Source organism: Mesoplodon densirostris, chromosome 11 (genome assembly GCF_025265405.1).
Source record: "Mesoplodon densirostris isolate mMesDen1 chromosome 11, mMesDen1 primary haplotype, whole genome shotgun sequence".
NCBI classification, from domain to species: Eukaryota; Metazoa; Chordata; class Mammalia; order Artiodactyla; family Ziphiidae; genus Mesoplodon; species Mesoplodon densirostris.
In genome coordinates, this window is record NC_082671.1 from 21847293 (window position 1) to 21862984 (window position 15692).

The 15692-nt window shown below is 39.4% G+C and overlaps 1 protein-coding gene and 1 pseudogene across 2 annotated transcripts in view; one reads left to right on the forward strand and one right to left on the reverse strand.

Moving 5' to 3' along the window:
• Positions 1-2827: 2827 nt before the first annotated feature.
• The window catches only part of BCAT1 (branched chain amino acid transaminase 1), a 104380-nt gene continuing 91515 nt past the window's right edge, over positions 2828-15692 (reverse strand). For both annotated transcript variants that reach the window (XM_060114101.1, XM_060114102.1), the window contains exon 11: positions 2828-8976. In XM_060114101.1, coding sequence (XP_059970084.1) covers positions 8935-8976 — 42 coding nt within the window. In that variant the 3' untranslated portion in view covers positions 2828-8934. The remainder of the gene's footprint in view (positions 8977-15692) is intronic.
• Positions 12673-13242, forward strand: LOC132498987 (MARCKS-related protein-like; annotated as a pseudogene).

Below are 15692 nucleotides of genomic sequence, written 5' to 3' on the forward strand. Positions count from 1 at the left end.
ACGCAAAAAAAAAAAAAGAATGTTGTACTAGTCAGCGTTCTATAGAGAAACACAATCAATGTATATAGAACCTATATAATATTTATGTATAATATATAACATTATAATATATAACATGACTTAAGGCCTTCAAATGATTGGATGTGGCCCACCCACATTAGGGAGAATAATCTGTTTTACTCAAATTTTACTGATTTAAATGTTAATCACGGACTTCCCTGGTGGTCCAGTGGTTAAGACTCGGCACTTCCAATGCAGGGGGTGTGGGTTCAGTCCCTGGTTGGGGAACTAAGATCCCACATGCCACATGCCACAGCCCCCCAAAAAAAAAAAGTTAATCTCATTAAAATATACCGTTTGCACAGCAACATCTAGGCTAGTGTTTCACGGAACAACTGGATACCGTAGCCTAGTCAAATGGGCACATGAAATTAACCATCATGGTTATATTCATGTGGAACATGAAACAATTTGTATTTCTAAAAACTGAAAACACCTGATTACTTCTCAATAATTTTACCAACCACTGCTTAATGGCTTTTATCTCCAGGCTTGAGCAGATTACACGTTTCTAACTCACCTTATGCAGTAAGGGGAGCTAGATGATGCCACTTGTCCTGTGGCAAGTATTTGCACCCTGGACCTAGGACGTTTCACCACCCGCACCAGGCCTAGAGGGAACAGCTGATCCCAGCTTCTTCACCAGTATATGGTGAAGTATCTATTAACCCCTGTCTTTGTGTTCACTCTCTTATTTTTAATCAAATCTCATCAGCTTTACACATGAACTGTTGTAAGCACCTTACAATATTAACTCATTAATCTTTGTAATGCATGAGGTTGGTACTACAAGGATATCCATTTTTTCACCCATTTAAGTAGCTAGTTGAAGATCAAAGGATCAGTTGGTGGCTCTTAACCATTACTTGTTAGGTAACCTGCACAGCAAGAGGTTTTGTTACATCCGGCTGTGGCTTGGAGGATGCCAGAGATTAAAGCATGCACTACCTCTGCATATCACTATCATGGATATCAATGAGAAATGTTTACTAGATTATCATAACTATCTTGAAAACAAATGCAAATTTAATCTCTTTTAATTCAATCAGTTCAGTTTAAAAACAGGTATATTGCATTTAGGATACAATCAGCCTGAATCTTGCAACTCTAAAATGTTTTCATAAGTGAAGAGCTTGTGTTACACTCTACCCACCTCTTTAGGGTTGTAATTTTTCAAAAATCCTATTGACTTCCTGATGACGACCTTTGGAGAGAATGAACCATGGGTTTCCATCAAAACTATCCTTGCTGCCTAAAGACATAGCTAGAGAACAAGCCCAGTGATGATTCTACACACACAGAAGAAGAGTCTACATGTTGGCTGTGGGTTTGTTGGTTACAGGAGTGTGACTCTACAAGTCATCACAATTTTAAAGAGTGTCAGGCTACCATAGAACATTTCATCTAAAGATATGATGGTGGGGTGGGAGGGAGGGAGATGCATGAGGGAAGGGATGTGGGAACAGATGTATATGTATGACTGATTCACTTTGTTATAAAGCAGAAACTAATAAAAAATATATTTTTTAAAAAAGTAGGAAAAGGGTATTGCAGTCAGGCAGCTAATTAATAAAAATAGTATGATATTTTTCTAAAAAAATAAGATAAAATAAAAATAAATAAATAAATAAATAAATAAAATTGTATCAAGTATTATAAAAAAAAAGATATGATGGTGTCAAGCACCTATGAAAGGCCATGTATGTGGAATCAATTCTTGATTCAAAAAATATGCTTAAGATCAAACCAAATCAATGTAACAGAAAAATAATTACAAAGGCTGAAAATTGCCCCACTCCCGGTTTTTTTTTTGGCTTCTGTTAGTAAACCCACGTAGAAGAAACACTTTCTACCCTGAAGGAGATTGCTGTCTCATCTGATAAATCATATCAGCTCCAGTGAATGTATGTCATCACCCGCAGGAATGACAGGTCTATCTTTGTCGCTCTTGTGGGATTTGAGCATTGACACTGGCAGAGAACTGGACTAATAACCTTCACCTGGACCTTCCAAACTCTGCAGGTAATTTCTTGATAAAGATCTTGATAAAGGCCAATATTTTCACAGGTTGACAGGGTCGGGAGAAGAGGGTCACTGAGCACTTTGACACTTTTAAGTTCAGTTTACAGTAACTCCTTGAGAAGCCTTAGGTTTTGCTGCACTTGCAATTGTTGGGACAAATCACAAGAAAATGAATGAAATACGTGACCCTCAGAGATATTGCATCTGGCTTTATTCTCTCAAAGATATGTGCTTATGAGAGCAATTTATACACATCACTGTTTGACGAAAAGGGCACATCATTGATGTTCTCTGAGTTTAAATAGAATGCCTTTCACTTTATATTGTGTGTTTTATTCTAAAGCCACATATGGGTGTGTGTTGTTTCATCAGTGAGATTCATGACAGTGAATGGGAAGAAGTCATCCATTCCCCTTATTCTGCTCAAAATGCAAAAGACAAAGCTAAATTTTGCTAAAGATTGATCCATACCAGGGGAAAGGACAACTCTTAAATGCCCATTGAATTTCTTATCCACATGTTTGAAAATATGAGACATATTTAGACTCTAGCCAGGGGTATGGGTTCAGGTCTTTCTGGTGTGCTTAATTCCTTCTCTCTCTCAAAGTCATTTTGGTTTACAAACACCATACCACATTTACATCCCATGACCAAAAACCTTGGAACATCAAAAAAACGGTAATGGAGCATTATTATTTTATGCATTCAACAATGCTGATTTCAAGAGACTACACACAAACAGGAATCCTTGAAATTGTTTTATTGATGACAGAATCAGTGTATAATTTGATGAGGATTTGATGAGGAACCTGTGAACAATAAAGAATATGTCCATTGCCAGCAAAATACAATTATTCCAGGTCCTTTAGACATTACAAATATAGTTCTTTCACACCAGATGGTTCATATATAACAAAGCCAATTTAGAATGCTTAATTGTGCTTCTACAAAACCTTCAAAGAATGAGGTAGTTTCATTTACCCATCATAGTTTCCACATTTCCATTATTATGCTTTCAGTGAGCTTAAATCCTTTTAACATAATCTTTAAACAATTGCTCATGAGAGCCAAGGCTTATTTATGTTTATTTCTTTCTACTTGATTATTCTTTAAGATAATCTCAAGAATCACTACACAACCAGAGAAATTTGAGACAAGCAATGGCTGGGGCTTTTTCATTACAATCAGACTTAGATGCAAGAGAACACATTCTAAAAACTCCATAGTTAAGCTGGTATTCTCCCATTTCTAACTATAAACTGATTTAAAAACTACTTCCTCACACTACTTTTCTCTCAGCCACCATATCAAGTAAGCACAGATTCTTCAGCCTAGGTTAGGCTCCATTTATTGGCTAACTATGGGATCATGCATTCTTTTACGTCAACAAGGGACCATCTGCAGAATTTATAGGTGCATACAGATTAGCCAGCTTATCTTTAAAATTTCATTCACAATCTACTTACTGCCATATTCTTGAATACCATCACTCTTCAAACACTTATCAATGAAGCAGAAATTGAGGCAGGTTATTTGTTTCCTTTCTCGACCCTGAGAATGACTGTAATGACCATTGTGAAATTAGCTTGAGGAAATCGCAGCATGTTGTACATTTTAGTTAAAAACAAAATGATAATATTCAACTAATTTCCAAATCAGTTAACCTTCACCAAGGAGAGGGGGATGGTGGCAAATAGTATTCCCAAGGGGAAAAAGAAGTCACAATCTACTCCTTGCCACTTATTCTTTTATTCAGTCTCAAGAAGCTTCACAGATCTTAAAATGGTTGAAGAAATGACATAATAGATCTTATAGACTATGCAATTATAAAGTCTTAACCATATTGGTAGTAATCTAAAGTAGTTCCCATGTAACATGACCATTAGATCATTATCTCAAGATTATCTGATAAGCTGGCCACTATATTTAGTCACTTTCTAATTGGCACTATTTGTACTTGGCACCTGTGTTGAAAGCCGAAGATCCCAATGGCTGGCAGAATAAAGAAAAAGAGCTCTCTTGGACAGCACAGAAGCAAGTTCAACTTTTTGCCTTTCTTTCTCTACTACCATTTGTTCTTCCTCTGACATCTTCTGTAGTTAAAATTGTCTCCATTCAATGATGGGTAACAAGGAACCTAGCCATTGTGACAGTGGACATGTAGAGAAAATACATGTCAATGATAATACATTTTAATTAATTCCCGTATCACAGCTCACAATTTTTACCATCCCAACAGTGGGTTCCATAGGTAGAACATTATGTAACTCATGTTTTAGACCTTATTAATCGGTATGTGGTATGCAAAACATACTTTCAGACAGAAAGTATACAAAGATTACTTAAAACTTCAATACTTGTATCCATCAGATTTTAAAGACCACCTCATTTACTAAGACTGAATTTCATGCCTTTATCATTCACTAAAGCAAATATGTTTACATATATCTGATCCCAGGGAATTATTTACCTCCAAACACTTGATATATTTCTATTCTATTGATATGTTTCTTTATCACTTCCTCAAATTAATATCCGAGAAGTTTTTTACTATGGTATGTATACTGAAGATGGAAAATAAATCACTTTCTTCTACCTTTGTATTTTTAAAATAACTTTCTGGCAATGACAAAAAAGAATCTCTTTGCAATACTTTAAATGGCCTTTCTTTCAAAACCTCAAACTGTGAAAAACTGTTGTATTAAAGTTAAGTCTTCCACCTGCTATTTTCTGAGTAGCTGTAAGCCATCATTTTCAAGCCAACAGTCTCAACAGTTTGATTCATAATTGACATTTTCCAGAAAAAGTCACTCTAGGAACATTTTGTTTATTTCAATAATACCTGACTTTGAGTTTAAGATCAGCAAGGATGCTGTAATTTGAGGTGTTCTTTTGTTAGATGTACCATGACAACTTAACATCGCTCCAAAAGAATGCAGTTAACAAATGTATCAGGTTGGCAGTAAACAGTAAACTCGGAGGTAATTCACACCAAGAACCCCTAAATACTAATCTACTGAGTAGTTTCCCATGAGAGGAAAGAAAGGAATGGAAAAAAGGACATTATTTCTTTTAAAAATGAGATGAAAATGTTTATTGTGATTTCTTGATAGCACACCGATAACATAGGTGTGCTCTGGCCTTTGTCTCCTTATCATCTAACTGTATTAAATATTACTTTTATACCTAAAACTTCAAGTAGGAGAGTATAAACTCCATGGGGGTAATGTCTTTATCCTACTTATTTTCTAAAACTAACTTTCTAATCCCTAATGTGAGTTGTGTTAGACACATATTTGTGGGTACTCGATCAACACTTATCAAGTGAACTGATCCAATTAATTATAATCTCTGTGATCTTTGTCAATTAATAAGTAATGCTTATTGAGAGAGTGGCACTCTGCCTCCTCTTGTGAGGAGATATCTGGAAAACAGACAGCTGAACAAATTCTACTTGTGGCAAAACAAAGTGATAGGTGTTAATAAACATCTACTAAAATTATGGGCCAGGATTACTATTTATAACTTAAGTTTTTGCATATCCTAAATCCACATTAAAGGAATAATTCTTTGATCCTATTTAGAATCAGGACATGAAATCAAAGAGCCCTCTTACAATGTTTCTCTAACCCCTGTCTAAGCTTTAGTGCATCTCATGAATGTTTATTGCTCTAAATATTTTAGAAAATATCACTCATTGAAAGGGAATGAATGTTGTCGTTTCCTGCTTAAAATAGATTTTTCCCAATCATAAGGGTAAAGTGAACATATAATTTTAAAAAGGAACTTTTAAAGGAAAAAGAATACAGTGGTTGAGCACAAAGTGGGAATGGGGAAAATAAATAAGCTTATGTTGGCAGCTAATTTTATAGCACAAACTCCCTAAAGCAGAGCTGAAACCGAAGCTTTAATAAAAAGTTCCTACAATTCTTTTGACCAAGGTATACTCATTAATTGTCTTTAAGTGCCCCAGAGTACTCTGATTTCAGGAAACTAAATATGATGAAGAGTTTTCACCCAGGATGTATATAATGTAGGCTTCCCAGATCTTCAGAAGGGCTGACATTGTCAAGTTATATAATCAATGTGACATTGCGCTTTCTTGCTACCTCTGATCTTTTTTTTTTTTCTCGTGACAATCTTTTGAGAAAAGAATAAATGGTGTTTACCAGGTAGAAAAAAAAAGTGATTCCCTAACAAGTTTTCTCAGTCATTTATTCCTCTTTCCCTTTTACTTTTCCTCTGTACTTTTGAAAGTAAAGGTTTTATTAGGTATTACTAGTTTATTCAGTCCTGCAGGTTCTGGGGAGCACGATACACATCCCTGAAATGGACTCTTCTTTTGGTGTATCATGAGTTGAATCCTTGATAAATGACTGTAACAAAGAAAATTCCTAATAGCGAATAGCTTTAGGAAATGCTCAGGTTTTGTCTAATGCCTGAAAGCTTCATTTTAAAATCTTGGTTTCTACTGATGTGTTTTGAAAAAGGCTGATGAACTTGGTCTGAAATGTAAAAACTGAAAAAGAAGAGGAAGGAAGAGAACACGCAAAATAAGTTAATCATTATCATTTTAAGTGCCACTAGTTCTGTTTATATTCATGCACATGTGAACTGCTGAATCCCATTTGATCAACCCAATTAAACATTAACTAATTGCAGCCAATTATGCAAATATCAGCAACAATATTAATTTGTTGATCTTTTTGAGCAGATTAGCCTCACATGTTCCTAATGCTAGCCTATCTTACGCCTTAAATGATCAATTAGTGTTACGATAACTAAGTCTTGAAGAATGGATAATTGCCTAGTTACAATGTGCCACTCTTACTGTATTAATCCACTGCAATTAAACAAATAGTGCACAAGGAAAAAAGATGTGCAGATGTTCCCTTTAAATCTATTTAACAAGTTAGTGTCAAGGTCAATTTCCTGTCTTATTACTTAAACGAGAATGGCAGATTGTGTTCTCTGTTTTAGGAGACCTTGTTTCTTTAAATGTATATCCTTCATCTTCAGAGTCTGGTAGAAAGGGCTTAAAATGCTCTTAAGGTTTGATGAAAGAAATCACACAGACATAAGGTCAAGACATATTGTTCTCCAACTCTTACAACGAACATGTCTTGCCATACTAAATTCAGAGATGCAAAGTATAAAATGTATTTGTGGCAAATAGATGATTTCCATCTCTCATAGGAATGTTGAGTCTGGTTATTATGGGCTACTTGACAGATTAGAATTACCTTAAGTCATTTCTAGCCTACAATATTGAAAATGAGGTCCCAGGATTTAGCCAAGGCAAATGTATACTCTCAGAATGCTACTTGGTGAACAAATTTGTGCAGAGGATAGTTAAAGCACTTCAGCCCTACCTAAAAAGAACAGACTCTCCCAAGACTTCAGATCGCCAATTAAAAGCCCCCTAAAAGACATTTTTACCATTCCTTTTCATTTTATACTTCCCTCATTTTCATTTTACTGTTCCTATCTAAGAAGACTCTATGGCCATAAGTCTTGGAAAAGAATCAAAGCCCCACTTGCTATGTGTTGCTAAATGCCTTAAGGAAAGTTTTCCAGCACAGCAAAACTGTGAATTATTTTCCTTGCTCTGAAAAGAGGATGAAATATGATCAGCAAGATGAAAGTTATTAGGACTAAAGGAAACCAACATATAATGTCTGAGAGTTGACCTTCCAAGGGTAAATGTTTTCTATCAAGATTTGACTTTCCCCTAGATAAACCAGGATACAATTTTAACTCATGGCTCCTAAACAAGGAAAATATCATCTATAATCACTCTCCCTGTACCCTAACCATGTGCTTATCCAATCCCCATTCAACAGAAATGAGCATCTATAAAACCAGAGTATAAAATCCAGAGTATATACCTCTTTGCTTTCTATCAAAAAACTAAATATGATTTATTTTGTATTTAACACAACATTTATGTGTTTAACATGAAACATATATCATTTCCATTTGGTTGGTATGGTATCACTATCTCTCTAGAGCTATTACTTTAATTCCAAGACAGTCTTCAAATAAAGACAATATGAGGTAAATACAAAGTCAGAATCAATCACAAATTCTAATAAAGAGGTTTCACAATACAGAAACAAAGAAGGTACACTTCTATAGAAGGTACATGTTCATTCATTCCTTGTTATGTGCCAGGCAGGGGAATAAAAGATCTATAAGGCACAAGACCCTCAGTCTTGTAGTGAAGCCTGACTGCTGATTACAACACAATGTGGAAAGGGCAGGGGTGGGCCTTGCTAATGCACCAGGAGAGCCTGGCGCATACCGGGACATCAGGAAGGAGGGAGCGATTTTCCCTAAGACGGACTTAGGGGACCTGGAAAGAAATATGAGGGGAGGAAATCCAGTTTCTCCAAGTCTTGATTTAAAAAAACAAACAAACAAACATTTTCTGAGGATGCAGATGTGTCGCAGGAAATGGTACCTATGAAATTTACTCAGATCAGCTTTCAAACACAAAAACACTCACTTGGTTGAGGAGCAGAACGTAACTTATGCTAAAGAATAAACACTTTTTTATCTGATTGAAGTACCAAGGGAAGCACTCAGGTTATGGAGGAAAAGTCTACGCTTAGATGGCTTCCATTCTCATCTAGAAAGAAGGTAAGGTAAGCTTCTAGGAGCAAGTTTATAAACTACCACTGGATGACTGCAATTCATCCTCTCTGGAATGAGGAAACAATTGCCCTGGTAACACTGATAATACAAACTACATTATGCACAACTAAAAACAGGTAGCCAAAGAAATTTCTCATAATTCAAATGCAACGGTCTGTCCCCAGAGCACACAACTGACAGCCTGTTCTTTTCCATTCAGGATACTGTGATTGTCCAGTCACTCTCTTCTCTTCCGTACTACAACAAAAGCAAGAAAACATGTTTCAGTGTAAAAGCTCATAGCGCAGGAACAGCTTATAAATAAACTTCATGATATAACCAACGTTGTACAAAAGGTTCCCTTCTGTTTCGAACATTAAAAGCATATTCACATTGAAAATAAGACTATGTGCAAACAAATACCTGGAAAGAATCACAAATTTTATAATTATTGTGGAGCTCAGATTTATAGCTGGTATAGGTCCCTTACATATGCCTTTTCATTGCCATTCTGTATTTAGCTTCTCAGATCATGTCCCCTTTCCACATGAATTGCCTCTTTAGTACTAATATAACTTGAGTTGAAATGAACACAAACAACAGAATTCCTGAACTGGAAAGAACATTAATGACCATCTAGCATGCAGGGGATGAGCCACATAAGTGGGACTCTGGATGTCACTTCAGAGCAATTACACTTCTACTGGTTTTATATAGTGGGATTCCAGGGAAGGTTTCATTTGTAGAAAATTTCAATGGCTTAAAAATCAAGTGTGAAGAGCAATGAACTTTTAAGCCCAGCTTCTCATTTAAGGACACTGAGCCTTAAGGAAACTCTTTAAAAAAAAATTTTTTTTTTATTGAAGTATAGTTGATTTATAGTATTGTGTTAATTTCTGCGGTACAGCAAAATGATTCAATTATACATATATATATTCTTTTTCATATTCTTTTCCATTACGGTTTATCACAGGTTTTTTAACTTTCTATTTTTTTATTTTTATTTTTTTTGGCGGTACGCGGGCCTCTCACTGTTGTGGCCTCTCCCGTTGCGGAGCACAGGCTCCGGACGCGCCCACTCAGCAGCCATGGCTCACGGGCCCAGCCGCTCCACGGCATGTGGGATCCTCCCGGACCGGGACACGAACCCGTGTCTCCTGCGTCGGCAGGCGGACTCTCAACCACTGCACCACAAGGGAAGCCCTTAACTTTTTATTTTATATTGGAGTATAGCCGATTAACAATGTTGTGATAGTTCCAGGTGCACAGCAAAGGGACTCGGCCACATATCCATGTATCCATTCTCCCCCAAACTCTCCTCCCATCCAGGCTGCCCCATAACATTGAGCAGAGTTCCCTGTGCTATACAGTAGGACCTTGTTGTTTATCCATTCTATATATAATAGTTTGCACTTGCTAACCCCAAACTCCCAATCCAGCCCTCCCCCACCCCACTGCCCCCCTTGGCAACCCCAAGTCTGTTCTTTTCTAGGAAGCTCTTAATCACAGCCCAGTTCTGCCTCTGTGCAATGCTATTCCTTCTTCATCACAATGTCCATGTGCTGGGTGCCTCTTAAAGAACTTTGAAGACCTCAGAGAGGACTTCCCGGGTGGTGCAGTGGTTAAGACTCCGTGCAACCAATGCAGGGGGCCTGGGTTCGATCCCTGGTCAGGGAACTAGATCCCACGTGCATGCCGTGACTAACATTTCGTATGCCACAGCTAAGGAGCCCAAGAGCTGCAACGAAGGAGCCTGCCTGCCGCAACTAAAGATCCGGCACAACCAAATTAATTAATTAATTAATAATAATAAAAAAAGACCTCGGAGAACAGAATCTATCAAATTGGTAAAAAAAAAACTGGAAGCCAGGAATGGGTCCGCCTACAACCTTCTGGTTTACATGAAAAGGAGAATGAAGGGAGCCCAATGACTATAAGTGACTTGCTTAATCCACATCAGAAAGGGTTGCCTAAAGACGGTGGCCCCCCACTGTTGACTCTGTTGATTAATGATGAACGCTGGATAAAACATTCCCAAATTCTGCCTGATTTATAGATGGTGGCAACACAACTTAGGGGTAAGAGCAATATATGTTTTATTTTTCTTATGTGGATTCCCATTAATACATCAGACACTTTAGTCGTTAATAATAATTAGGCGTCAGCATATTGACATTTTAGCAGATCTTGTTACAAAACTTATGATTCATGACCACCATAATTTCATCTTGAATCTCACCAGTTAAAGTGAATTTGCTTTCAATTAGTTGTTTTAGTTTTAAAAACAGTCAAGATCAATTTTCAATACAATGACAGTCATAGGCTGTGTAATTCTATGAACCTGCAGAATATGTGTTAAGGTTTATCTCTCTCATCCTATAATTTATGCTTTTATGTAAAATCATAGCATTCTGAGATGTATCCAAGAGATGTGATAATACAGGTAATTCATAATATCTAGACCTAGGTGGTTAACAATCACCTTTCATTTCAATGATGGATAATGTCATTTAATTTTCCAAGGTAAAATAATTCAGAGTAGAGATGACAGATTTTAGCAGGGATAGAAATTTTTCCTCAAGAGGTGTCCAGAGAAGCAGGGGCAAGAAAACACTCATCTGCATGAGCCAGGCTGTCCTTATACCACTGGCAGTGTCGTTAACACAACCATAGTGGCAGTCCCACACCTTTAATGTTTGCAACGCAGCAAATCAATCAAATCGAGCCTGTAGGATGGTACTTTGAGTCCACGTGGAAGGCTCAGTGTGATGCGCAGAATTTTTATCTTTTCATCAATTCCAATTAGAACACTAAACTAAAACATGACTAACGACAAGCTTATTACTTGCATTCAATGCATGTATGGCACATTTTACAAGGCCTTTGCTAAAATACTTTCTACATTCAGCAGAAAATTCTTATCAACGTAAAAGGTGAATCTTCACATCAGGTACTTACTCTCCACAAGGCCAAAACATATATAACCAGCATTGCTCACCAGGTAGCATTTTGCCATCTTGGTTCTAAATCACATTCGGTGGCCATGCAAAGCTCTGTGATCCCATAATAAGAGGAGAAGTGTGGATTAGGGGACAGGGAGGGGCTGGGAAGCTGGTCAAGGGACTGAGCCATCAAGGCAATCTGGAATGTTTACCAAGTCTGCACACAAAAGGGGTGGGGCTCTTTAACTTCCAGAACTAAAGTCATCAAGCTGTTCCACTGAAAACAAGAAAAATACAGTAACAACTAATGGTTATTTATTCTTACAAAGTCGTAGCCACTGGTGGGAAAACAGATTTTTGAAATTCTATCTGGTGACGTGCAATCAACACAGATCCTGCTTCTATCCCATTCGGCTTCCCTTATTTTAAACTGTTGAAGATATCCACCTCTGGGTCTTGGCAATCACTCCTCCCACTTTCTGGAATGGTAATAGCAGCACTGCTAGTTAGTCAAACATGCTACCCTGATATTTAAGACTTGGGTTCCAGCTTTTATCTGATCTTGACATTAGTCTGGATGTGTATCTCACTTTGAAAAGACCTAAATCAGATTCTCTGAAGGTTTTTTTGAAAAATAATTTGACATTATTTAAGACCTTCCTCCCATCTCTTCTCAGAATGTGTTAATATACAAAAGGCAACACATTTTTACTCTTTAGTACTTGGTTGGTGTGTCAATCACCCATTCATTCCTTTATTTAAGAAACATTACTGAGTATGTACTATGGCCCAGGCCCTGTACCTAATACCAGGTTTACCAAAAGAGAATAAAACAATGCCCACCCTCAGACAACCACAGAACAAAGATAAGTGTGTGACTAATTAGAACATAATTTAAAGGTCAGATGTGGGGCATCCCAGCGCGGAGCGGGGCTGCAGCTCGGTCTCCTCCGCCAACCCTCCCCCTCAGGCGCCATCCCTCCACCGGCCAGGCCCACCCGACCCGATCGATATGATCCACTGCGGCGCGAGCCCGGGGCAGCTCACAGGCAGCCAGAGCTCCAAGGCTCCCCGCGGCACCGAGGAGGCAGCCGGAACTTCCCCGGCTCAGGTCAGCGGACAGGAGGACGGCCACGCGAAAAGCCATGCAGACTCATCCCCCAAAGGTGAAGCGAGCCGCCCCCCGTGAACGGAACAGAGGAGGCAGCCGGGGCCACTGGCGATGCCATCGAGCCGGCACCCCCTAGCCAGGGCGCTGAGGCCAAGGGGGAGGTCCCGCCCAAGGAGACCCCCAAGAAGAAGAAATTCTCTTTCAAGGAGCCTTTCAAACTGAGCGGCCTGGCCTTCAAGAGAAATCGGAGGGAGGGGGCAGGGAGCATCCGTCTGCCTCGTCACCCACAGAGGAAGTGCAGGAGCAGGGGGGTCGGTGCCTGCAGTGAGGAAGGCACTGCCCAGGGAGGGAAGGCTGCCGCCACCCGAGAGCCAGGAGCCCCAGGCCACAGGGGAGAGGCTGGTGCAGGGCCCGGGCGCACAGCCATCCACCTCTGGGGGCCCTACACCAGCGGGCGGGGAAAATGAGTAGCTGGGTGAGGGCAGGTGGGTGATCTCTAAGCTGCAGAAAACTGCGCTGTCCTTGTGGTCACTGCCTGGACCTGGTGCCCTGGCTGCCTTCCTGTGCCCAGAAAGGAAGGGGCTGTTGCCCCCTCGCCACGTTCCCTCTCCTCTTCTCTCTCCTGTGGATTCTTCCATCATCCATCTGGTCTTCCCCTTAAGTCCAGTTGAAGATGGTCCCTTGCAGTTTCCCAAGCTGGGTTAGTGATGTGAAATGCTCCTGCCCCTGTCCCTGCCTCCTTCCCTGTCCCCACCCGTGCAGAAGGCAGTTGCTGGTTTTCTTCCCCAATTCTTTTCCAAGTAGGTGCTGTTTATTCCCCAAATCCCTGAGCCCCATGTACGGGTGGCTATACTCCCAAACCCTGAGTGGCCAGCCTTCCCCTGTTGAGTTTTTGGTCTCGTGTTGTGTGCCTAGTGGCCCCTGGGCTGGAGAGGACACTGCCCCTTGTCTAAGTTTTTATAAATGTCTTACTCAAGTTCAAACCTCCAGCTTGTGAATCAACTGTGTCTCTTTTTTGACTTGGTAAGCAAGTATTAAGCTTGGGGGTCGAGGGGAGATATGTGACGTGAAACAACTTCTTGTTGTCTTTTTTTCCCCCTCCCATTGTTGTAAATAACTTAATGGCCAAACCCCAGATTTGTAATTTTTTTTTTCCTAACTGCTAAAACCATTCTCTTCCACCTGGTTTTAATGTAACATTTGGAAAAGGAATAAATGTCATCCCATTAAAAAAAAAAAAAGGTCATATGCGATCATCCCAGGGGCCATGGAAGCTGGAGGATGAAGCAGCACTAAGTGGGTGAATATGTGTTTGTACTGGGGGAAAGGGACGCTGTTCAAGAGACTGAAAAGATTCCTAAAGGATGTGTCTCGAAGGATAACCATCACCTTATCAAGTGGAAAAACTGTAGAAGATACAGAAAGGCAGAAAGGAAGCAGCAGAGAGCAGAGCATATTGGACGACAGAGAAGACCCCAAATGGCAGTGGCAAAGGTGAATATGATGGTAACTGGAATAGCAAAGAGCCATGAGAGAGAGCGGAAATGTGGGCAATGTGGCGATGTTCTCCAAGTTCAAGTTTGGTTAAGTATGAACACAGAAGTGTTTTTCTTTGTTGCATTAAAAAAAAAAAAGAAGAAATAAAAACAGGACTTCCCTGGTGGCTCAGTGGTTAAGAATCTGCCTGCCAATGCAGGGGACACAGGTTCGAGCCCTGGTCCGGGAAGATCCCACATGCTGCGGAGCAACTAAGGCTGTCCACCACAACTACTGAGCCTGCGCTCTAGGGCCCGCGAGCCACAACTACTGAAACCCCCGCGCCTCGAGCCTGTGCTCCACAAGAAGAGAAGCCACCGCAATGAGAAGCCTGTACACCACAACGAAGAGTAGCCCCCACTCGCAGCAACTAGGGAAAGCCCACGCGCAGCAACGAAGACCCAAAACAACCAAAAACAAACAAACAAACTTATTTAAAACAAAAACAAAAACAAAACAATCCTGTCATCTGAAATATCCCCCTCCTAAGAGGTATTTGTAGGGCAATCTAAGACCCAGGGAACTATGTGGATAATTAGCCAAATGGGATGAACACTCAACCTCAGAGATTCTTACTTGTATACAGAAGTACACAAGTCAAATAAAAATCAGATCTGTGGTTAAGAAGGTATTTTCCCCCTAGGTCACACTGTAGGAACCTTGAGGTTTCTTGGTTGTTGTTGCTCTCTTCAATTCACCAGAGCACTTTGGAGGAAACATCACGTTTCCATGCAATGTCAAAGAGATCAAATGTAAAACATGATGCAATTCTATGCTTTTTCCTCAATAATTATACTTCAATTATTTTTCTTGGAGAGAAACAGACAATTTAGTAGCTTGGCTGACAGCACCAATTTGCCAGCTTGTAAGAGAATAATTTCGAAACTGTAGGTTCCATGCCCACAGGCACAAAATAACTGAAGAAGAAGAAAGAGGTGGTCTTAGATTCCAAATGGATGGTCCTTTGTTACTTAACAATTTGGAGCGGATTTGGTGCTTCTCGTTTGTAGTTTAATTCAGAACCCTTGTATTATCTCATGTATCCCCTTGTTTCTTTGTTCAGTATGGAGCTCTGAACGTATCATTAGTTTTTAGTGTTACTACCATTTATACTTTACTACCTAGAGTATTAACTTCTTGGCCACAAGCACCAAGTTATATAGAGCATATACACAGGTAAGAGGAAAATGGTCTATTTCTTCTCATTTTCTGCTTCATATATAACTTTTATTTTTAAACCTTTTGCTATGGTCTCACATTTAAATTGAATAAATTTGTCTTTCGTCTATATCAGTGTGCTTTGACCTCTCCAGTTTTTCGGTCACTTTTTCCACTACTCTATCACCAGCACCTGGAACTGCCTCTGGCACACAGTTTGTGTTCAA